This window comes from Ursus arctos, unplaced genomic scaffold, assembly GCF_023065955.2.
Source record: "Ursus arctos isolate Adak ecotype North America unplaced genomic scaffold, UrsArc2.0 scaffold_24, whole genome shotgun sequence".
NCBI classification, from domain to species: domain Eukaryota; kingdom Metazoa; phylum Chordata; class Mammalia; order Carnivora; family Ursidae; genus Ursus; species Ursus arctos.
Window position 1 is genome coordinate 18,177,426 of NW_026622919.1, and position 22,276 is coordinate 18,199,701.

Sequence of the window (22,276 nt, forward strand, 5' to 3'; positions counted from 1 at the left end):
CACACCAGTGGCGACAGGGGAGAGTTGGAAAGACGCAGGAGAGAAGCAGGAGGCAGGAGGCAGCGGGGAGGGAGCAATGGGAGCGGGAAGCAGGCAGGTTCCCTCGCAACTCCCCCTCCGGCCCCACGTCGCTTCGCCGGCCCCGGCAGGGGAGCAAGGAGCCGGGCTAGCAGATGGAGGAGTGGAGCTCGCTCTAGGCAGCGGGCTTGGCCGGAGAATGGAGGAGCCGCCAAGCGACCGGCTGATTGGAAGAGAAACGCAGAGCGATGGAGGCGGGGGTAGGAGGACGATTTCTCTGCGGGGACTGGCGGCGGCGTATACGCCCGGGTCGGGCGCTGCAGAGCTTGGCTAGCTTTCAACCCGCGCTCGCCGGCTCCAGCCCCGCGCGCCCCCACCCCCAGCCCTCCCGGCGGCTCCGCAGGTGAGTGCGAGCTGGGGGCAAAAAACCCCAAAAGTCTCAACACGCCTGCCCTGCCCCCCACCAAAAAAAAAAAAAAAGAAAGAAAGAAAAGCATTTTTTCTTTTTCTTTTTTTATTTTCGTGCAGCCCCCATCGCGGTGGGAGGGAAGGGGGTGAGGCTGAGTGGCCCGAAGGAGGCGGAGGGGCCAGGCGAGGCCGGGGTGGCCCGGGAGGCGGCGGCGCCGAGGCGGCTCTGACGGGCGAGCGCTCGGAGCGGCGCTGCGCTGCGCCGAGGCGGGCGGGCGGGCGGAGCGGGGCGGGCGGAGCGCGGCGCGTGGGGCTCGCCATTAGCCGTCGCTCCGCTTCGCCATCTCGGGCTTTGTCTGGCGACTCGCTGCCCCGGCGTCGGCTGCGGCGGAGCTGCGGCTCCGCTCTTCGGCCCGCCGCACCCCTAGGTGCCCCTGGCCCGCGCTCCCATTCACACGCTCGGTAAGTGAGCCCGGGCTCCGCGGATTTCGGGGGAGAGGGGTTGCTGTGAGTGGCGGCGGCGCCGATCTCCATGCGCCCGGGCAGGCCTGGGGAGCCATGCCGGGCTGGATTGAACCGGCTCCCAGCGCGGCTCCTCCGCCGAAGCCCATCGCCCCCTCGCCGTTTCCGGGGTGTAAGGAGCAAAGGGGATTTTTTTTTTTTTATTTGCAGGGAGGGCATTTTGTACGGTATTTTTTTTTTTTTTTAAGTTTTGTGTGTGTGCTGTTCGGCAGCAAGGGGACCGCGAGGTAGGCGCCGAAGGCTGGCGCCGCGATGGGCGTGCGTGCGCCCCAAGCCGGTCGCCACGCTCCGGGGAAGAGGGTGGGCGCGGAGCGCCAGCTCCAGGAGGCGGGAGAGGGTAGCGAGTGAGGACTGCCGTGGAAGCCTGAATCTGAGCTAGGAGGACTTGTGGGAGAGCTCCGAAGCAGGGCTGCGGGCACCCCTCAGCCTCCCCGGCCGCCGGGGGGCCCTCCGGGCACCCTCTCTGCGGCCGCGCCTCGCGCCCTCCCTCCCGCGCCGGCCGAGCCTGCTAGTTCCCCCGCGGGTCTGGCGAGGTCGCTCTCGGCGCCCGCCCGCCTCGGCTCCGAGCCCCGCCGCCATCCGGGCGGCTGCGTGTCTCCCTGCCCCGGCCCCCCCCTCCCCGGCGGCAGCAGCAGCAGCAACAGCAGCCGCCGCCGCCGCCGCCGCCGCCACCACCACCACCACCACCACCACCACCACTACCACCACCACCCCCCTCCCCTCCTTCCTTCCCTCCGCCTCGGCCGCCCGGGTCCCCCCAGCTCCCGCCCCTCCTCCCAGCTGCCCCCCGCGGAGCCCGCCCGGGCAGGCTGTGGGAGGGAGCGGAGCCGGCGAGGCGGGCGGGCTGGCGCTCGCTCCCCGGGGGTCGGTGTGCGCTCTACGGGGAAGGACGCGCTCGCTGCCCCGCTTCTCCCGCCCCCCCTCCCGCTCCTCCTCCTCCCTTCTCCCTCCTCCTCCCCGCTCCGGCGGCGGAGGCTGCGGCGGCGGCGGGGGGTGTGCGAGCTGAGGCCGGGGCCGGCGGGCGGGCGGCGGGCGGGCTGCCTGCAGGCGGAGGGCGCTGTGCTTTGTGCTTTTCGCCGCGAGGAGCAGCAGGCAGCAGCAGCCACAGCCGCCGCCGCCGCCACAGCAGCAGCCGCCGCCCCAGCGCCGCCGCCGCCGCGCCCGGAGGAGGAGCCGCTGCCGCCGCGGGAGGGAGCTGCGGCTGTGCCCGGCCGAGCGGGGGAGGGCGCCGCCGCTCAGAGCCGGGGAGGGAGCCGCCGGAGCGGGAAGCCCGGAGGCCGCGCTGCGCCGGGTAACCGAGGCGGCTGAGGACGCGCGCCGGGGTCGGGGCCGGGCGGCGGGGAGCGAACCGCGGGTGCCGTAGACGCCGGGGGGGACCCGGGGCGCCCTCCAGGCAGGGGACTGGACGAAAGAGGATCAGGGCACTGGAGAGGACGCCGAGAGCCGGGGGAGGGGAGGGCAGGAAGCGAGGCCCGAGCAGAGCCCCGGCCGCGGGCAGAGGAGCCCGCGCTTCTCCGAGCCGGCAGGCGCAGTTCTCGCCGGCCGCCGGAGGGGGCGGCGGGGCCGGTGAGCTCTGCGCCCCCGCCTCCCGGCCGCCGTCCTCCCGCCCTCTCCTTGGCTCGGCTCCCCGGAGGCCGGGGCGGGGGCGCCGGCGGGGCTGGGCCGCAAGCTCGGGGGAGGAGGCGGCGGTTCCCGCCGTGGTCGCGCCTCTGCGCCGGGCTTCTCCGTGCGCGTCTGGGTGGCTGGGCGGTGGCGGCGCCTCTGGCCGGGGTGGGTGGCTCGGGGGCGGGGGGCAGGCTAGGCCGCTTCTCTCCGGCTGCTCGCCCGCCCAGGCGGGCGGGGACGGCGTCGGGAGCCCGAGAGGGGGGGCGGCGGGAATCCGGATCCGGTCCCCGGGGGCGGTGCGGCCGCTGCGCTCCGGGGCCGGCGGCGGCTGCGCTGCGTCCGGGTCCCCGCCGGGTTGCGGAGGCGGGGGGAACCGGCTGGGGGGAGGCGGGAGGAGGAGACTGCGGCGCGTGCCCGCTTCCGCGGCCGCGCGCGCCCTTTACCCGCCCTTCCTCCTCCCCCGCCCTCCAGCCTGGGGCCTCCCCGGGGCGGGCGCACAGAGGAGGAGGAGATCTTTTTTTTTTTTTTTTTTTGGCCCGGGTGGGGGAAGGAGGGCGGAGGGCGGGCGCTAGCTGCACGCGGGAGCTGGGAGCAGTCTCTCGCGTGGGCAGGGGAGGGCGCACGCGGTGGAGCCGGGCTGCAGGGGTGGGGAGGGGGGGCGCACTCCCACACCCACCGACCCATTAGGTCTACTAGGGTCTCGGCAGGGTCTCCGCGAGTGTGGACTTGTGCCCCCCCTCCCCTTTGGGGGAGGGAGGAATAGAAAGTCCCTCACCTCGCATGCCGCCTGAGTGGGGACTGGTGTCTCTCCTAAAGGGTGAGGTGGTTTTGACCGCGGGTTGCCCGGCCAGCACGACCCGAGGAGGTGGCTGGAGGAGGTGGCTGGACGGCTGAAGAATGAACGGAGAAGCTGACTGCCCCACAGACCTGGAAATGGCCGCCCCCAAAGGCCAAGGTAGGAGCCCTTTAACTTATGTCCTCTTTTCCCACACGGCTGTCTGCAGGGCCCACTCCCCTTCCAAAGGGGCTAGACAGTCGGCAGTCTCTGAATTGAGACGAGGGGGCTGTCTTCGGTTTCAGGAGTCAAGTTTGGCTAAACCCAATTATTTGGCCTTGAGGCTATAAACTGTATTTTTCACACTCCATTCTTCCGCTTAGAGAGAGAGAAGGAGGCCTGTGCAAAAGCCTTCCTTCTGGGCTTCCCAATCAGGCCAGAGTGTGTCCTCTCCTCACCCAGTGTCCTGGAGTGGGAGGAGGGATGAGGAATGTAGGGGAAGGGGGAGAAGGAAAAGATGGGGAAGGCTTTTCAGGTGTTTTATTGTTACTCAGAGGACGGGTTTTGGCGAGGCAGGTGGAGGGAAAGGATGTTTTGGTGGTTTGAGGTTCCAAGCCATAGGAGGTCCATCACTAGACCCTACCCCATCCAGTAGGGATCTCATGTGTGTGGGGGCAGGGGGTAGGATGAAGCTGAGCAGCTGGCCATGACTGTGGGACACTGAGAGGAGAGAGGATTATTGGCCCATGTGACCCACCTTGTGGAAACCCTGACCCAGGTTACCAGATGCAAATGCAAATGAAGAGCCCTTTTGACTCCTGGCCCTGGTATCTGTTCTCCCAGCTTACCTTCCAGGGTCACCACCCTCCAGAGAGGCCTCCTGGAGCTGTAGTTCAGTGGTTGGAAATAGCTGGTTTAGACCCCCCCCCCCCTTTTTTTTTGCTTCCATGGGGAGTGGGACCCAGAAGACAACTCAGAATTCTGGGGGTTCTCCCTGGAGCCAGGGCCCTGAGGGCCTTTGCCCACCTGCCTTGTCTTGCCTCCCAGCTACCCTGTATGGTTCTTCCATTTGCATTCCATTTTTCTTCCTTGCCCCAAATTATTCACATCTCCAATGTTAGTTTCCGGCTGTGGCAGAGAGAAATGTCTGCATGGGTTCTCCTTACTGCCCACACTCCATCCTCAGTCCTTTTACATCTATGGGGTCCACCTGGAACTTAAACTTGGCAACACATTTAGACGTGTTGTGCCTCCCTGCTTCTCTCCCCTATCCCAGTAAGTTAGCCATTTGCCCACCAGACCCCAAATCACTGTAGCTTCATTTCTTTCTCTCCCCCACAATAAATAGTAGCCTGTTGGCAGCCTGGCGTGTTAGAGATGATCATGGTTTTGAAGTAGGCCAGACCTGACTTCAAGTCTGGCTTTCTAGGTATGATGCTGTCTGGACTGGAATTCCTGTTCTAATCCATATGGTCACAGTTTTCCCTTATGAATAGGTCATGTCTTGTCTTTGCCTTCAGATTGGAGGTAACCAGGGATTTGGGACGCTCTGGGAAAGAAGGATTGAACATTTAAGGACTGGGGAACAGAGGAAGGGAAAGCATGAGCTGGGCATGATTGCCTTTCTTACCCCTCCCCAGACCGCTGGTCTCAGGAAGACATGCTGACTTTGCTGGAATGCATGAAGAACAACCTTCCATCCAATGACAGCTCCAAGTTCAAAACCACCGAGTCACATATGGACTGGGAAAAAGTAGCATTTAAAGACTTTTCCGGAGACATGTGCAAGCTCAAATGGGTGGAGATTTCTAATGAGGTAACTGATCCCCCCCCTTTCCTGACACATCTACACGAACCCCTGCCTCAACCTTCCTGGTGGGGGAGAGGAAACAGAAGTCTATAAACAGGAAGGAAAGAGACCAGGCGAGGTGCTCATGTGGTCGCCCTTGTACATTTGGGAGGTGGCACGGTTGACAGCACTGGCCTAGAGTTCTCAGTTCTGCCACTTTCTAGCTGTGTGGCCTTGAATACTTACCGTCTTGGAGCTTCAGTCGCCTGAACTGTTCTGGGGATTGAATGAGGTGCTGGCATGGACAACACATCGAGGTCAGGTGGTCACCTTGTTGCTGTCCTTTGGTGTGTACGGACTGCCTGGTCCTCTGCCGGAGGCATGGGCCAGCGCCTGGGTGTCAGGGGCTGAGTTGTGGCTGTTGGACTCTGCCCCTCCCCCTTCGATAAATTCAGTCTAGTGGAAAATAGAGGAGACCCATTGGAAAGGGGGGTATGCTCTGGGGTGGTGTTTCGCTTTCTGAACTCCCCCTTGCATTCACCTCCCTTCTTCCTCCAGGTGAGGAAGTTCCGAACGTTGACAGAATTGATCCTTGATGCTCAGGAACATGTTAAAAACCCTTACAAAGGCAAAAAACTCAAGGTGAGTTTTCAGGAAGAGGAGCATGACGTGTAGGAGAGGAATGGGCCAAAGAACGGATACTGTCTGACCTTCACCGTGTCCTTGACCCTCCTTCCAGAAACACCCGGACTTCCCAAAGAAGCCCCTGACCCCTTATTTCCGCTTCTTCATGGAGAAGCGGGCCAAGTATGCGAAGCTCCACCCTGAGATGAGCAACCTGGACCTGACCAAGATTCTGTCCAAGAAATACAAGGAGCTGCCGGAGAAGAAGAAGGTGGGGGGAGGGGGGCGAGCCGGGGAGGAGGGAAAAGGCAGGGAGCAGCTGGTGCAGTGTAGGTCAGCTGTGGGGGGAGGCTTAGATGGAGGGACTTGGCATTGGGTGGGGGTGGGTTGGCCCAGCAGAGTGTAGGGTCTTGGGCAGCCACACTCGATCTCCTCCTCCCGGTCCCACACGCGGTCAGGCCCAGGCACTGTCGAAGGCGTAAGCCGGATTGCGGCAGGTGCTCAGACCCACCTTTACAGCACAGACAGTCCACAGTGTTCTCTCACACAGCTCGGCTTCTGTGCTCGCCTTCTCACTGGCAGGCTGGCCCAGCAGTCCATCCTCGGACGTTTCCCACCGTGGTCTCATCTGATGCACGCAGCATCCCCGTACAGGGAACCCCCTGGAGAAGGGGTTATTCCGATTGTGAGGGCATGGAACCGAGGCTCAGGAGGGACTTATGTCCCGGGTCCCGCAACTAGTGACAGCAGAGCAGGACTCGGGTGTGCTTCCCACTGCCACATCCGCACGTGAAGTGGGCTTCCTTCCTCCGCGCACGTGTTCGCCCAAGGATGCACCGTGTCCCTTGTGGCCTCCTGCGGTCCGGAGGTCGTTGACCTTGGGCAGAGGTTACCCCAGTCTCCCAGGCAGGGTTGGATATAGTCCCGCACAGTGAGGTCAAGTGGACCCTCCCTGAGGTTGGCAGCCAAGCCATGGAGGATCCTGCAGCCAGGCGGGCCCTGAGCGAGATGGGGTGGGGAGAGAGGTGGACAGCCAGGGTGCCGGGCTGCGAAGCGGAGCTGGGAGAGGTGTCGGTGAGGGGCAGCGGGGGAGAGAAGAGGGCACATTGGGGGGAAGAAGAGACACAGCCACACACAGCCAGCTCTCTCAGGAGGCAGCACTGGCCCTCCTGTCTTCCCGGTTCGTGCACTCTGGCTGCAGGCTCACATGCCCCCTCGGTTGTGTACCCGAAAAGGAGCCAGCTTGGCAGGGTGAAACCAGCTGTCTACCACGGCTGCCCAGGCCAAGCCGGAGTAGGAGGTGGTGGAGTTCTCCTCGCCCCCTCTGATGGGGATGTTGCAGAGCAGACTGTACATGACACCCAGATACTCAGGGCGTGGGAGGGAGAGGCAGAGGGTCCCAGGACCAGGGAGGGCTGAGACATTATGTGGTAGAGCAGACAGGGTGCTGGCCTGGGGGACCCAAGACTTGGGCCTGTTCTCCTGACTATCCCTGAATTGCTGTGTGTGACCTGCGGTAAGTTCCTTCATTTCTCTGGACTTGGTCTTTATCTGAGGTGCGGAGGGTAAGCCCAGTCCTGTGCGTGACTTCTTGTTCTTAGAGCCGCTGTTCTTTGCAAGGAGGGCTGAGACTGGGGCAGAGTGGGCTGGGCTCTGCTCCCCATGTTCTGCAGGAATCCCAGGGGAAAGTGAGGTGTCTCTTCCTGTGCCTGGTGCCTCTCCTGGGAGAGGCAGGGGTCGGGCTCAGTTGCCGTGAGCCCCTGGACCCTTCCAAGGCTGTCTCTTGTGAATCGGGGGAAAAGGGAGAAAGGAGAGCTGGCCATTGAGTGGTAGCCAGGACGGGGTAGATGAGGAAAGGAAAGAGGTGGGAAAGGAAGAGTGAAGGATGGAGAGGCAGGAACAAAACAGAAGTAGCCGGGTGGTGGCGGGAAGGGAGGCCAGCCCTTCAGAAAGAGGGGGGGGAGAAGGAAGAGAAGCCAAGGCGGAGGAGAGCCAGTGGGGTGGGGAAGGGAGGGCTGGAGGAGCCGGGAGGAAGGTGATGGGAGGGGGTTCAGAGTGGGGAAGGCATGTGAAGGAGAGCCAGGGGACCAGAGGCACTGCTCCGTGGATGAGGAAGCAAATCCAAATGCAGGAGACCGGTCTATTAGCATGTCACTTACGCTGCAAGAATTCAGTCTGGGCGCCCTCAACACCGTCTCCCCTCTTGGGCCTTGAAAGCGGGACTCGGCCTGCCCCTGGCCCCGTGGGCCACCTTGGAGGCAACGGACCAACTCCAGCTGCCACAGCCATGGGAGGAGGGAATAATGGGAGCAAGGCCTACGCCTCCTCCTGACTCCTCATGGGGAGTTGTGCGGTGTTGGGGAAAGGTGGGCAGGGAGGGTTGGTAGGGCCAGGGGGAGTCCTGGCCCTGTCACTGCTCACTGTGACTGGGTGAGGCTGGGTCCCACTTCTGGGACTCTCCCTCTCTCAACAGGACGGAATAGGCTATAGGATGTGTTCTGGGAGACCCCTGTAGCTCGCACTGTCTGGTTCTAAGCCAACAGTCTGGGCTACCGTTGAGTCTCCCCAACCCACTGGAAGGCAGGCCACCATCCTCTGGCAGCTCACGTCACCCTCTGTCCACGTCACCACTGGGAGGCAAAATAGCTAGCAAGGAGGACTCAGTGGCTTTTATAGCTCAGGCTTTGGGTCGTGGATGACCCCGTCCCCTCCTCCCCCAGATGAAATATATTCAGGACTTCCAGAGAGAGAAACAGGAGTTCGAGCGAAACCTGGCCCGGTTCAGGTAAGGCAGTGGAGCCCAGAGGAGGGCCACAGGGCACTGGGTGTGGCAGGATAGGGTAACACCAGAGCCTCAAGCTTGCCATCCGTGAGGCATGGAAGATGGATGGGTCATGTGTAGACCCTAGTGGGTCCTGTTCAAGGGCAGGGACAGGCAGGTAGCCACTGTCCCACTAGGTCCCAGCTGTTAGGCCGAGAAGCCTTGGTGGGTGGGGTAGCTAGCTGGGGTCTCCCTGGCAGGGTCCCCCTGCACCGGCTGACTGTTGCTCCCCACACCCTGGCTAGGGAGGATCACCCTGACCTAATCCAGAATGCCAAGAAGTCGGACATCCCCGAGAAGCCCAAAACCCCCCAGCAGCTGTGGTACACCCATGAGAAGAAGGTGTACCTCAAAGTGCGGCCAGATGTGAGTGTCCGGCCAGGGGGTAGGGATGGAGGGCGCACGGTGGTGGCAAGGGGGGAGCCGCGCCAGGTCGGCCGGGCACGGTGCAGGGGAGCAGGAGAGGAGGCCCCTCCCCAGGGGTGGGCTGCATGGACAGGGCCTGGGCCAGCTGGCGTGCGAGTGCGTGCGTGCGTGCGTGTGTGAGCCTGTCCCCTTGCACCTAGGCGGGACCCCCGCCTCTCCACTTTCCCCTCCTGGCCTGTGGGGGACACTCATGTGACCTCCTGTGGCCTGAGGGGGCGGGGGCCTCGGTGCCCCCCTCCCCCCTCCCCTCCCTGTGCCCCTGGCTGCCTGTGTGTGTCTGACGGCTTTTGGTTTGCAGGCCACTACGAAGGAGGTGAAGGACTCCCTGGGGAAGCAGTGGTCTCAGCTCTCGGACAAAAAGAGGCTGAAATGGATTCATAAGGCCCTGGAGCAGCGGAAGGAGTACGAGGTTAGGCTTCCGCTGCGCTCCTCCCCATCCGGCTCTTCAAGAGCCTCTGCCCTCTGACTCTGTGGCCTCCGCAGTCTGCAGGAGGCAGCCATTCCCTGTCCTTCCATTGAGGGAGGGGCCTTCTGGGCCCCTCACCTCTGCCCCTACCTTCCCTGCCCCCTCCCATGAGATCTCAGGCTAGGGCAGGGCAGGGCGCCATGTCTCGTGTGGCATAGCAGACACACGGCCACCCCCCAGCTTTTGCTCCCTGCCTCCCCCCCCCAGCGGCTCTCCCCCCGCCCCGGCCCCGGCTAACCCCACACCCCGTTGCCCTCCGTCCCCCCACCTCACTCTGCAGGAGATTATGCGTGACTATATCCAGAAGCACCCTGAGCTGAACATCAGTGAGGAGGGCATCACCAAGTCCACCCTCACCAAGGCCGAACGCCAGCTCAAGGACAAGTTTGATGGGCGACCCACCAAGCCACCTCCGTGAGCGCTGCCCTGGGGTGGGGGTGGGGGGGTGAGTGGCCAAGTGGGCATCTAGGGAGCTAGGCCCGCAAAGGCCGGGCTCTGAAGTTGAGGAAGCCAGCTGCCCCGGGGCCGCCCTAGTCACTCAGGGAGGATACTGAGGGAGGACACCTCTCCCTTCCTGCGGGTTCCGCTAGGAACAGCTACTCGTTGTACTGCGCCGAGCTGATGGCCAACATGAAGGACGTGCCCAGCACTGAGCGCATGGTGCTATGCAGCCAGCAGTGGAAGCTGCTCTCCCAGAAGGAGAAGGACGCCTACCACAAGAAGTGTGACCAGGTGAGCTGTGCTAAGGAGGCCTTCAGGGGACGCTTCGGCCTGGCCTCGGGAGTCTGATGCGGGAGATCTGGCCCTAGCTCGGGGTCAGTCCGTTACTGGGGAGAAGGATCTCGGGCGCCTGCTACAGACGCGGTGGTAGGCGAGGTTTCGCACCTGGGCTGCTCAGGGCAGATGGCTTCCGGCCTCGCGTCTGCCATCTATAGGGGGAGACGAGCCCCTGTCCAGGCTCTGGACGTTTTGTAGAGGGTTATTGTGCTCTGAGAACCAGACTGACCCTGACTCCCCTCCTTTTCCCAGAAAAAGAAAGATTATGAGGTGGAGCTGCTCCGTTTCCTAGAGGTGAGTGTTCCTGGAGGGGGGCGTCGGGCGGACAGAGGCCTTGGGGTGGAGGCCCTCGGGAGCACCTGGGAGCGGGCCGGCAAGCAGGTGCGCAGCCCCACGCGGCCTCTTGTGTCCGGCCAGAGCCTGCCTGAGGAGGAACAGCAGCGGGTCCTGGGGGAGGAGAAGATGCTGAGCATCAACAAGAAGCAAGCCACCAGCCCAGCCTCCAAGAAGCCCTCGCAGGAAGGGGGCAAGGTGCGCAAGGGGGCAGACGGCCTGGGGGTGGGGGTGGGGGAGTTGGGGCTCCTGCCAGCACCCCCACGGACCCGACCTTCTTTGTCCACCTACAGGGGGGCTCGGAGAAGCCCAAGCGGCCCGTGTCAGCCATGTTCATCTTCTCTGAAGAGAAGCGGCGGCAGCTGCAGGAGGAACGGCCCGAGCTCTCGGAGAGCGAGCTGACCCGTCTTCTGGCCCGCATGTGGAACGACTTGTCGGAAAAGAAGAAGGTCAGCCCAGCCCGGAGTGGCTGCCAGGGCCAGGTTCCCCGGTTCCCCCCCCCCCCCCCCCCCCCCCCCGCTTCGCCCCCAGGGGCTAGCTGCACTTAGCCTCGGGCTGTGCGAGCCCCACGTGGGTGCCGGCTCGGATGCTGGGGCTGGGAGCTCAGCAAGCCGGAAGGCGGGAAGCTGTCAGCTGAGGGCCCCGGCTCCCCGGGGGAGCAGAGCCCGTTGGCGGGCTGAGCCCCAGGCTGGAGACATCTGCACCAGCCCACGCCTCCGGCAGCCCCGCCCTGGTGGGTGGGGGGGGCCTTCCAGCGCTGGACGGGGAACGCGCGCCCCCTGCAGGCGGCCGGAAGGCTGACGCCCCTGCCGTCCCTCCGCAGGCCAAGTACAAGGCCCGGGAGGCGGCGCTGAAGGCCCAGTCCGAGAGGAAGCCGGGCGGGGACCGCGAGGAACGGGGCAAGCTGCCCGAGTCACCCAAGAGAGCTGAGGAGATCTGGCAACAGAGCGTCATCGGGGACTACCTGGCCCGCTTCAAGGTGGCAGGGAGCCCGAAAGGGGTTGTTCCGCAGCCTGGCCACACGGGCCGCCTCCTGCCCCAGGTGACCCCTCCCATAGCTGACATCCCTGTTTGTCTCCAGAATGACCGGGTGAAGGCCTTGAAAGCCATGGAGATGACCTGGAACAACATGGAGAAGAAGGAGAAGTTGATGTGGATTAAGAAGGCAGCCGAAGACCAAAAGCGATATGAGGTGGGACGAAGGGCTCTGCCCCGGTCAGCGTGGTGGGCACCCCTCCACTTCAGGGGTCGCAGCCCCCTTTCCTTAGTGGGTGGGCCGTGGAGTCAGAAGCCCCAGTCTGGGCTGTGTGACTCTGAGCAGATCTCACACCTTCCTTCTCTGAACCTCAGTCACACATCAGTAAATGCAGGCAGTGATACTGGTCACGTGGTTGTAGTTATGCCAGCACTTTCGAGCAGCGGCGCCTGACCCAGGTGTGAGCTGTCAGGACGTTGCTCCCCAGCTCTGCCTCCATTTCTGAGGCACTGATGGCGTGGGGCAGGAGGTAGAAATACTTCCAGGTGGGGGGGTGGAGCGAGCGTGACCCTTGTGGGTGTCCTCGCAGAGAGAGCTGAGCGAGATGCGGGCACCCCCAGCCGCTGCAAACTCGTCCAAGAAAATGAAGTTCCAAGGAGAACCGAAAAAGCCTCCCATGTGAGTCAGAGGGCCGGAACCCACCCTGGCCGGAGGGAGGGTCACGGCTGGAAGGTGGCTGCGTCCGTGTCCTAATCCTCCTGGCACCGCCCCGCCTCCTAGGAACGGTTACCAGAAGTTCTCCCAGGAGCTGCTGTCCAACGGGGAGCTGAACCACCTGCCACTGAAAGAGCGCATGGTGGAGATTGGCAGCCGCTGGCAGCGCATCTCCCAGAGCCAGAAGGAGCACTACAAAAAACTGGCGGAGGAGCAGCAGAAGCAGTACAAAGTACACCTGGACCTCTGGGTCAAGGTGAGAGCACTGGGGACCCTGGGCAGGAGGCGGCATCGGCTGGCTGGTCTGCATTCGTGATTTCATTCAGTGTCCCAGCAGTCCTCTAGGGTAATGATGACTAGCAAAGAAAAGAAACCAAGGTTCAGAGAGGTGAAGTAACCTACCCAAGGTCACACAGCGAGTAAGTAGAATAATCCGAATCAGATTGCTTTTTCCTACCTCCAGCCGAGACCAGAGGACCTCGCCCAGGCTCTGGTTTGGCCCTGAGCCTCTGAGCGCCCCTTCGGCGCCTTGGTCGAGCAGTCAGAACTATAATGTAGGGAGAGTCACCTGTGTCATCCCCAGCTGTCCAGGCAGGTTAGCCAGGGACCCTGGGAGGTAGCAGGGTTTTAGTGTCCAGAGGTTTGGGGAGCCCCAGACCCCCTCATCTGTGGCTCCAGGCTTGTTGGGTGAGAGTGGTGATACCAGACTGTGGTGGTCGTTGTGGGCGGCTTCTCTGAGCTAAGGAAGGACTAACTCCGGGGCCTCCGCTTCAGTAGAACGACAGGAGGGACATGAAAACCAGTGGTCCCAGGACAGGGTAGCTTAGAAAAGGGTTCAGGGTATCTCAAGCAGTAGGACGGAAGCTGTGTTCTCTGATCCTGGGGGGCTGTCTGTAGAGACCCAAGGTGTGGGGGGAGTGGCAGGGGTAAAATGGGGTAACGGTACGTACGTGCTTAGCCCGCTGCCGGGCGCTCGGCCAGCACGCTCGGGCCGCAGGAGTCTGGGTGGTGTTCCGACCTGTACGTCCTCCTCTGTCTCCTGCAGAGTCTGTCTCCCCAGGACCGTGCCGCGTATAAAGAGTACATCTCCAATGTGAGTCTGGGAGCAGGGCAGCACCGGGGAAAGGGAGGGGTTGGGGGGCGTTGTCTGGAACTCACGGCTGCTCCCTTGGTCTGTGTCCCCACGCTTTCCTACAGAAACGTAAGAGCATGACCAAGCTGCGAGGCCCAAACCCCAAGTCCAGCCGGACTGCCTTGCAGTCCAAGTCGGTAAGGAGCGCCTCCCAGACGGAGGAGGGGGGTCCTCGGTGCCTGGAGGGGTGTGGCAGAGACCACTGATGTGCCTCCGCCCCTCCCAGGAGTCCGAGGAGGATGATGAAGAGGATGAGGAGGATGAGGATGAGGACGAAGAGGAGGAGGATGATGAGAATGGGGACTCCTCTGAGGACGGCGGGGACTCCTCTGAGTCGAGCAGTGAGGACGAGAGCGAGGACGGAGATGAGGTCAGGTGGCGGGGCGTGGTGGCAGGGTGAGGGGGGCGGTGCTCACCAAGACTGCCACCTGGTGACCGCGCTCCTTGCCCCCCAGAACGAGGAGGATGACGAGGACGAGGATGACGACGAGGATGATGACGAGGACGAGGACAACGAGTCTGAGGGCAGCAGCTCCAGCTCCTCCTCCTCGGGGGACTCCTCGGACTCTGACTCCAACTGAGGCTCAGTCCCACGCAGGGCTCCCCTCCCCAACTGACCACCTTTGTTTCTCCCCCATGTTCTGTCCCCTGCCCCCTGGCCTCCCCCACTTTCTTTTCTTTTTCTTTTCCTTTTTTTTTTTTTAATTTGGTGGGGGAGGGGCTGGAGGAGCCCAGGCCAGGACTCTGCAGCCTCAGAGACATCAGCCCTGGGGGGCCCTCCAGGGAGCGCAACCATCAGACTGAGCCACCACTGGACCGGCCCGGCCCACCCCTCTTCTGCACTTGCGGTTCCGTCATGGACAATGGACCTGGGAGTGGGGTGGGGGGGTCCCAAAGAGTTCGGTGAGGCCCTCCACACCTGCAGCCCGACCCATGGGAGGGTGGAAGCTTGGGGAAGACCCCTCCCTTCCCAGAGGGGCTTGCCGACTGGACCCCTACATTGGAACTGGAGGCAGGGAACATGTGGGGAGAGGAGGGCAGGAGCCTCAGAGAAAACGGGCGCCGCCCCACAGCCCTCTCCCCTGCCCTCTGCAGGAAGGAGCTGCCTGGACCCACTCATGGGGGGAGGGGGCAGAAGTGTTTTTTATATATGTGTATATATTTTTTTTTTTAAGCTCTGAGCTGTCAACGAGACGTTTCCTACCGATCTCGGCTGCCGTCTCTGTTGTCATTTCTGGGAGAGGGTGGGTTTAGGGGGTAGGTTTGGGACTTTTTTAAAACGGTCTTGATGCGAATGGGAAAGTGTGTGCGCGTGTGTGTCGCCTGTACATAGCATGGGTGCACCTGTGGATGTGTGCAAAGGCGTGTGTGTGTGCGCATGCGTGTGGATGTGTGTGTGTAAGAGAAGGGGGAGCCCACCTCAGTCTGTGAATCTGATGAATGGGTTGGTGAGGGCCAGGGAGACATTGATCCTGGTGGGAACAGGCTGGGGCAGCCCCCTTTCTCCACATTCTCTGCTTTGCCTAATATCTGATTCAGTTTTTTGGGGGGGTACTGAAGCCACTCTAATGCTTCCTATAGCCGCTTCCCTCTGCCAGGGCCACAGGATTCTGGGCTGCCGCTGGTCTCCAGCGGGGCCATTGGGAGGGGGACAGACTGGGTGAACCGAAGAGCCTTTTATTTAGTGGGAAAGGCCTTTCCAGTTCATCTGAGAGGTTGTCTGGCCACCTTAGGCTCAGAAACTGGGTTCCAAGAAATGCATTGGAAGCTCTTAACCTACACCCCTCCTGCCTTTCCCTATATCCTCCAGCTCCCCCACCCCCATTCCCTTTGATTTCTCAGGTCTGCTCCCTTCCCCACCCCTCCAAACTCCCAGCTGGGGAAGGGGTCTGCAAAGGCTGCTTTTGCAGCTGTCCCTCTAACCCTTCCTGGCCGTTTCAAAATTTCTGGTACCCTAAAGCCTAGACCCTTAATAATAAGCCAAGCCACCTTATCTCTGTGGATTGAAATTTTTAATTTTTGATTAAATTTTGGCTTTTTTTTTTTTCCCTTACAATCATGTCCACGACCCATTTAGTTGGGGCTTTGTGCTTTTCCGCCTTCCCCCTCTGAATGAAAGCCAAGGAGTGGGGGAAGAGTGAGAATTCCACCCAGGAGGTGGGATGGGAAAGTGGATCCCACTCCCAAAGGAAAGCAGACAAACTGCTTTGCCTTGGACGTGGTGCTGGGGGTGGGGGAGTTAGGGGAGGATTCTCCCCACTCCCACTCCCCTTCTTTTGTCCTGACCCTGATATAGGGGTTCATAGGTTCTATTTCTTCCCAAGAGCCCCTGCAAAGAACCCCATTTTCCTGTTTGAATGCCCCTACGATGTTGTGTTTTAGTGGAATGTGTTTTCATTTAAAAACAACTTTGAATGGGGCACTTTTTTTTCCCCCCCGTTTTAAAAATTGAAAATTCTTACAGTACGAACAGGACTGTGGGGATGGGGGTGTTGGTGCTGTAAGAGGTCACTCTGAGTGCATTTTGGCACTGGGATGGGATGGTTGGAGTGGGAGGACCCCCCCCCCACTCTCTCCCCTTTTTTTCTAATATTTAAGGAGTGTTTTTGTAGGTTTCAACAACAACCACGACTTGAATTTGTATCTTGGGAGGTGGGAGGGAGTGTCTTAGAGGTGTCTGCCTAAGCTTAAGGCCAACTGTAGAAGTTTTGTTTTCCCTCTTTTTGTACAATAAAGTGAAAAACTAAGGTTTGACTGCTGTCTGGTCACTGGAATCAATGAAGGGCGGGGTACAGGGAGGACGCACCAGGTTCAGTGGGGAAAGACTCTTGAAGCCAGCTTGTTTGCCCCTTCTAGAACCATCTTTCCCTGAAGATTCCATAGGCAGCCCACTGTCACATTGTTCTGTGCTGTTATTGCACTTTTATTTCAGTTGGTTCACCTTGGGTTGTCAGACCACTAAAGACTGAGAATTTGGGGAACAGATAACATTTTCTCCCAGAGTGCACTGCCTTGGGAAGTTGGGGGCAAGGAACTATTAGGGTCAGGGGTTCACCCTTGTCATGTAAGGACTTATCATTGGGAGTTGGGGTGACCCTCCCATCTTGAGCCCTCAGCCTCACCCAGGGTTAGAGATGACTTTCCTAACTCCACCCAGGGCTCTTATGGGAAATGGGCTGGGCCAAGATGACTCGGCCTCTGAGGTTAAGGAAGATAGCCTTCCCTGCACAGGCCTTGCCCAGGTTCCTGGAAGCACCAAGGGCTGGAGACCTAGGCCCCATCCAAGACCTCTCCCTTGGCCCCACACTCTGGTGTTCTTGGCCAAATTGCTGGAAAGCTCACGGCCCTTCATGGTCTCCCATTTCCTCACCTCCCACTCACCACTCTCCTGGGGTGACAGTCCACCTGCATGTTCATCATTCCATCCAGTGGACACTTGTCCATCTCTTGACTTCTTGGTCCATTCTGCTGGCATTGGCTCCTCCTCATTCTATCCTAGGTGTTCGTGTCACCTTAGGAACCTCCGAGTATCACCCATAGGTAACTAATCCAAAAGGTGGTATCTGCAGAGACTGCTCTTCCAAACTGCAAACCTGTGTAGGTTTCTCTGTATCCTCTGGGATATGGTGCAGGCACCTCATCCCTCAAGGCCCAGAATGATCACCAACCTCTAGTTATTCAAACTAGAAACTACGATAACATCCTTGACTTCTCTCTCCCTGTTAAACCTCCATATGTATTTGCTCGCCTAGACCTGTCCATTCCACTCCCGTATCTCTCCCGAATCTGCGTACCCTTCCCCACTGCTTTCATCCCCATCCTATTCAAGGGACCATCATCGCTCAACTTTTGCAAAGACTTCCTAAAACTGGTCTTCCTGCTTGCAGTCTTGCCCCCTACAGTCCATTCTGCACACAGCAAGCAAAATGATCTTTTAAAAAGAAATCTGGGGGCACCTAGATGGCTCAGTTGAAAGAGTGTGCAACTCTGGATCTCGGGGTCATGAGTTTGAGCCCCACATTGGGTGTAGAGCTTACTTAAATGAATAAAAAAATTTAAAGAAATAAACAAAATGGAAAGAAATCTTATTACTTCTGTACTAACAACTGACGTGACTCTACAAGGCCTGGCCCCCGCTTCCCATCTCCCACCTTCTCTCACCCTGCTCTTCCTGATCACAACGATCCAGCCAAGTGATTGCTTTTGTTCTTCACACATGCCTACCACAGGGCCTTTGTACTTGTTCTTTCTGCCCCAAATGCTAATCCCTCAATTCTACACACAGCTGGCTTTCTCATCCTTCAGGATTCAGCTCAAATGCCACCTCATAGACAAGCCTTCCCTAACAACCCTTTCTAGTGAGGCCTCCTCCTCCATCTTTGTTTCTATATTTGTTTACTTGTTTATTGTCGATCTCCCCTAGTAGAAGACACCTTATCTGCTTGTCTACTATAGTAATCCCAGGACCTAAAATTGCCTGGTATACATTTGACACTCAAGAAACATTTGTTGAATGAGTGACTAAGTATGGCCGACAAGGTCCTGGGGGATCTGTTGCGCCTACTGGCCTCCACATCAACTCAGCTATACTAGCCAGCCACATCCCAAAATATACCACACTCTCTTCCAGGGCCAGTACACATTCTGCCTAGACACATACCATTCCCTCTGCCTCGAATGTTCCTCTTCACCTCACTGTCTAGTTAATTCAGGGCTCCCCTTAAAAGATCACTTCCTCCGAGGGGGTCTTCTCTGACCCCTTAACAAAAAGATCATGCCATTTGTATCTTCAGGAGCCCAGATGCCTTCACATTCGGTCTTGTTTCATCCACATCAGGCTTTGCTGGGGTGTAAACTCCCGTAGGACAAAGTCTGTGTGTCTCTCTGGCTTGCTGCTGTAATCCCAGGGCCTCACCCAGAGCCCAGACCAGCTCAGTCCTTACTGTTTACTGACTGACTGATGCTAACTGTGGTCACCGGGCGCGTTCCCAAAGAGGTCACCACCACAGAGCAGCCCAGGCCAAGGGCCGGATGAATATAACAATCCACTTGTAAAGGAGTTTGGTGTGAGGACGGCCATGGGTGGGAAAGCGAGGAAGGGTTTAGGTAAACAGAGAGCAGACAGGAAGACTTCCTGGGCATGTGTAAATTCCTCGGGGCAGATATACTGGGCATATTTAGAGACGGAGAAACAGATCAACATCGTCGGAGTTGAGAATTCCCGATTCACATTTTGGAGGTTCCAGAAGATCTGGCCTCACTTCAATGACCTTCAGCGAGTCTTCACCAGCTGGTCCCGCGGTACCTATAAGATATACCAAACCGAACTTATCCTTCTCCTTGTACCCTCATATGTCTTCCTCAGAGTTCCCCATCTTGGTTAAAGGTGTTTTCAGGGTTTCTTTGTCCTTTACCTCATACACCTCAATCAATAACAAAAATCTACAGGCTCGGGGCACATGGGTGGTTCAGTCAGTTAAGCGTCTGCCTTCAGCTCAGGTCATGATCCCAGGGTCCTGGGATCGAGCCCTGCATGGGATCCCTGCTCAGTGGGGAGCCTGCTTCTCCCTCTCTCTCTGCCACTTCTCCTGTTTGTGCTCTCCCGCCGCCCAGATAAATAAATTTTAAAAATCTACAGACTCAGCATGCCAGAGTGATCTACTTAAAATTCAAGTCTGAGCAAATGGTTCCCCTTGAGGACTCCTCATGGCCTGTAGGGTAAAAGCTCCTATTACTCAGCACACCTTTAGTCCCATATGGTCTGACCTGCTCACCTTCTGCTGCTTCCCCACCCATTCCTACATTCCAGCCAGGCCCCAAACTGAACCATACTCCTGAAGCTTGCTGTTGGGGATGTCTAGTGCTTTCCTGGCCTGTCTTGACCTAGTTCATCTCCCACTACAAAAAGCCGTTACTGACCAACTCTCTTACACCATTTTATCTGTCCTCCTGGCCACCCCATCCCCTGTGCATCTCTCTTGTTTGTTTGTTTGAAGATTTAATTTATTAGAAAGAGAGCGAGAGAGCGAGAGCACGCAAGCAGGAGGGGGGAGGGGTAGAGGGAGTAGGAGAAGCAGGCTCCTGGCTGAGCAGGGAGCCCCATGTGGGGCTCGATCCCAGGACCCCAAGATCATGACCTGAGCCGAAGTCAGATGCTTAACTGACTGAGCCACCCAGGTGCCCCTCTCTCGTTTTTATCACAGCTTTTGGCAATTATTTTCCTACAGTTCTGTCTCCCCGACAAATTGTGAACTTCTTGAGGAAGCACAACTGCCTTATTTCAGCTTTGCATCCCAGCACAGGGCACTGTACGAATTCTTAGAGCATGTAAGAATAACAGCTAAAATTTATAAAGCACTTACCCTGAGCTAAGAGTTTCACATGTACTGACTTGTCAGTCCTCACAACAACCTAATGAGATAGGTACTATCATTATACCTGGTGACAACAGAGTAAACTGAGGCAACAGAGAGCTCATCTGATCAAGTTTATTTGTCAGGTCCACAAATTCAAATTCAAATCTGACTCCTGGTCTTAACCATTCAGGACTATTGCCTCAATAAATGTTTGCTGAAGACCAAACAGCCAATGATGGTCCCTAAGTGTATAAGAATTTCCTTGTTTAATCCCATCTTCTAGGAAAGAGGGCTGTCAGACCCCCGTTCCAACACTTCAGATCCAGAGAATAACCGAGATAGAAGCGCCAGTCTGGGCATCGGTTGCGGCTAGGAAAGGCCTTTTCCTCTAGAAGGTAAAGGGGGACTGGGAGAGCGCGCGCATATGCGCACACCCAGGGGAATAGCGCGGGGTCGGGGGAAGGGTCTGGCCAGTGCCAGGCAGGCTGTCCGAGAGGTGGGGGGTCCAGCGTGGGTTCCGGAAGCAGGAAAGCCGAGCAGGTGTGGGATCTAAATTAGGCTGAGGGCGGGGAGGGCGCTCGGCTCACAAGGGCACAGCTCGGCCTCCGCCCCCAGCGGAGGACCCTCATCTCGGGCGTTCGTTGGCTCGCAAGCCTGGAGTGGGATGAGACCCGCCCAGAAACAGGGGAACGGAGGCTCGGACGAGCCCCTTTGGCTCCATAGGTTTTCTGCCCTGAGGTGCTAAGAGAGCCCCACTTCAACTCCGGCCTCTTCAGAGAAGTGGCTGCACGCTACGGGGTAAATGCCGGCGTGGGGGCGCCGGGGGGGTGGGGGGGTGAAAAGAGCCGGGAGCCCCGAGGGAAGGGCGGGGGATCCTGGGCCGGAAGGCGTCCCAGGCTCGGCTGGGAGCCGGCGCTCTCTTTCGACGCCACCCGCTGCCCCCGCCCCGGAGCCGGCCGGGACGGCACAACGTCTCCGCCCCCAGCGCACCGCGCACCTCACCTTGAACGTCGCTCCACCCACCGCCATCTTATTGGGCCGGCCGGACCCAGGCGAGAAGGCAATTGGCAGAGGTGGCTCCCGAAAGCCCCGCCCATCTCCCCGCCCCCGCCCCCGTCCGCCGGTACTTTGGACGGCGGCGTGGCGCCCCTCCTCCCCGCCCGGTCCCCGCCCCCTGGAGCAAATGCTGCCGAGCTGCGGCCGCGGGGCAGATGCACGCGCTCGGGCCCTTCTAGCAGGCGCGAGCAGTCGCTGGGCGCGCGAAAGCGAAAGAAGGAAGAGGAAGGGAGGGCGGGGGCGGGGTGTTGAAGAGGGGCGGGAGGAGGAAGAGGAGGAGGTTGGAGCGCGCTCGCGCTTGGCCTCGCGCCCGCGCGGAGGGAGGGGGAGAGGGGCGCGCGCGCGCACGCTCGCGTTCTCGCTCGCTCCATCCATCCATCCTCCGGTCGCGGCACGCGCGCGCGCTCCGGGCTCGCGCCGCACCCCCCGCCCGGGAGAGGCGGGCTGGAGTGGGGGGCGGGGGGAGGGGCGCGCGGACGGCGCGCGGACTGCGCGCGGGCGGGGTGAGGTGAGGAGGAGGAGGCGGCGACGGGACGAGAAGGGAGGGGAAGGGGCCATGGCCGCCCGGTGAGGCGGCGAGGCGGGGGGGCGGCCCGACCCCCCGGCCCCGGGCCCTGGGCCCCGGGGAGAGGCGAGGACGGACCGACGGACATGGGGCTCCGGAGCAGCCGCCGCCGCCGCCGCCGCCGGAGGACGCGGCCCTGAGAGGCCGCCGGGCCCCGGCGCGGCCCCCCGGGCGGGGTGAGTACGGGACGGAGACGGGGACGGGGGAGGGGCCTGCGGGGGGCGGGGGGCGGGGCCCGAGGCGGGGCTTGGGCCCCCTCCCCCCAGGTCTGGGTCAGCGCCCCTTCCCCTCCCCCCGGGCCGACGCGGAAACGCCCGGCTTCCCCCGGCTTCCCGGCCCGGCCGGGGCCCCCAGCTCTCCCCCTGTCTGGGTCCCCCCTGGGCGGGGCAGGGCCGGCCGGGGAGGGGGCGCGGGGCCTTTGTTAGGGAGCCAGGCCCCAGCCCCCGGGACAATAGAGACACCCTCCCGGACTCCTTTCCCCGGCCGGCTGGGGCTGTCGGCGGGCGGGGAAGGAGAGGGGCCGGGACGCGTCCCACTCTGCCCACTCTCTAGGGGTCGGTCTGTCCCGGACCGGCGCCGGCCTCGGGCGGCTCGGCTCTCCTCCCCCCAGTCGGTATGATGCAGCAGCAGTGCCGCAGGGACGGGGGAAGAGCCGAGGCCCGGCCTCCTACCCTCCCCAGTGCCCCTGGCTCATTTGTCAGTCCCCACCCCACTCTAGGCCGGCAGCTTCTTAAACTCGTACCCACCGTTCAGAGGGGCCCCGGACTGTGGGCGCTGTTTCTGAATCCTTTGGTGGGGATTCCTGGACTTTGGGGCTCTTGGAGAGACTTCCGGGCTGGTCCTGAGGGAGGGAGGGTGGTTATCTAAAAGAAGAACAGGTAAGGGGAGTGCCCACTCCCGGCATGCCATCCCG

The 22,276-nt window shown here is 60.5% G+C and overlaps 3 protein-coding genes and 1 long non-coding RNA gene across 12 annotated transcripts in view; 2 read left to right on the forward strand and 2 right to left on the reverse strand.

Annotated features, from left to right (window-relative positions):
- UBTF (upstream binding transcription factor) lies at positions 1 to 16,133 on the forward strand. 8 transcript variants are annotated; one of them, XM_044389199.3, is made up of 21 exons: positions 1 to 421; positions 3,370 to 3,508; positions 4,969 to 5,144; positions 5,676 to 5,759; positions 5,857 to 6,012; positions 8,462 to 8,526; positions 8,808 to 8,928; positions 9,287 to 9,397; positions 9,735 to 9,868; positions 10,045 to 10,186; positions 10,484 to 10,525; positions 10,649 to 10,762; positions 10,858 to 11,013; positions 11,388 to 11,543; positions 11,646 to 11,756; positions 12,130 to 12,218; positions 12,321 to 12,510; positions 13,300 to 13,347; positions 13,452 to 13,523; positions 13,613 to 13,756; positions 13,842 to 16,133. In XM_044389199.3, the coding sequence occupies exons 2-21, from the start codon at positions 3,451 to 3,453 to the stop codon at positions 13,965 to 13,967; spliced, it is 2,295 nt and encodes a 764-aa protein (XP_044245134.1). In that variant the 5' UTR covers positions 1 to 421; positions 3,370 to 3,450; the 3' UTR covers positions 13,968 to 16,133. The 8 variants fall into 8 exon arrangements, with proteins under 8 accessions (XP_044245134.1, XP_048081181.1, XP_026368469.1 ...); XM_026512684.4 differs by lacking the exon at positions 1 to 421 and adding an exon at positions 801 to 888; XM_026512683.4 differs by lacking the exon at positions 1 to 421 and adding an exon at positions 2,104 to 2,239.
- LOC123001814 (basic proline-rich protein-like) lies at positions 1,895 to 3,335 on the reverse strand. Its single transcript, XM_044389338.3, has 3 exons — positions 3,329 to 3,335; positions 3,132 to 3,190; positions 1,895 to 2,930 (listed from the first exon to the last, which is right to left on the reverse strand). The coding sequence occupies exons 1-3, from the start codon at positions 3,333 to 3,335 to the stop codon at positions 2,184 to 2,186; spliced, it is 813 nt and encodes a 270-aa protein (XP_044245273.1). The 3' UTR covers positions 1,895 to 2,183.
- The window catches only part of LOC113265363 (uncharacterized), a 6,947-nt gene continuing 92 nt past the window's right edge, over positions 15,422 to 22,276 (reverse strand). The window contains exons 2-3 of one of the 2 annotated variants that reach the window (XR_003319999.4): positions 22,110 to 22,204; positions 15,422 to 18,691 (exon numbers count right to left, since the gene is read on the reverse strand). This is a non-coding gene — a long non-coding RNA (uncharacterized LOC113265363). Of the gene's footprint in view, positions 18,692 to 19,816; positions 20,397 to 22,109; positions 22,205 to 22,276 lie in introns of those variants that run through there. The other variant, XR_006411046.3, reaches the window with a different exon arrangement.
- Positions 21,316 to 22,276, forward strand: part of ATXN7L3 (ataxin 7 like 3) — a 7,664-nt gene continuing 6,703 nt past the window's right edge. Inside the window, exon 1 of the mRNA XM_044389203.3 lies at positions 21,316 to 21,539. The gene's annotated coding sequence lies outside the window, so the exon portion shown is untranslated. The remainder of the gene's footprint in view (positions 21,540 to 22,276) is intronic.

Excerpts from the sequence above, each read along its gene's own strand:
- LOC123001814 (XM_044389338.3), bottom strand. Across the intron at positions 2,931-3,131 it reads AGACTGCTCCCAGCTCCCGC|CCGGTTCCCCCCGCCTCCGC; the intron begins GTGCAGCTAGCG and ends GCCTCCCCCCAG.
- UBTF (XM_044389199.3), top strand. The coding sequence starts at position 3,451 with ATGAACGGAGAAGCTGACTGCCCCACAGACCTGGAAATGGCCGCCCCC. Across the intron at positions 8,929-9,286 it reads ACCTCAAAGTGCGGCCAGAT|GCCACTACGAAGGAGGTGAA; the intron begins GTGAGTGTCCGG and ends TTTGGTTTGCAG. Across the intron at positions 10,763-10,857 it reads CCTCGCAGGAAGGGGGCAAG|GGGGGCTCGGAGAAGCCCAA; the intron begins GTGCGCAAGGGG and ends GTCCACCTACAG.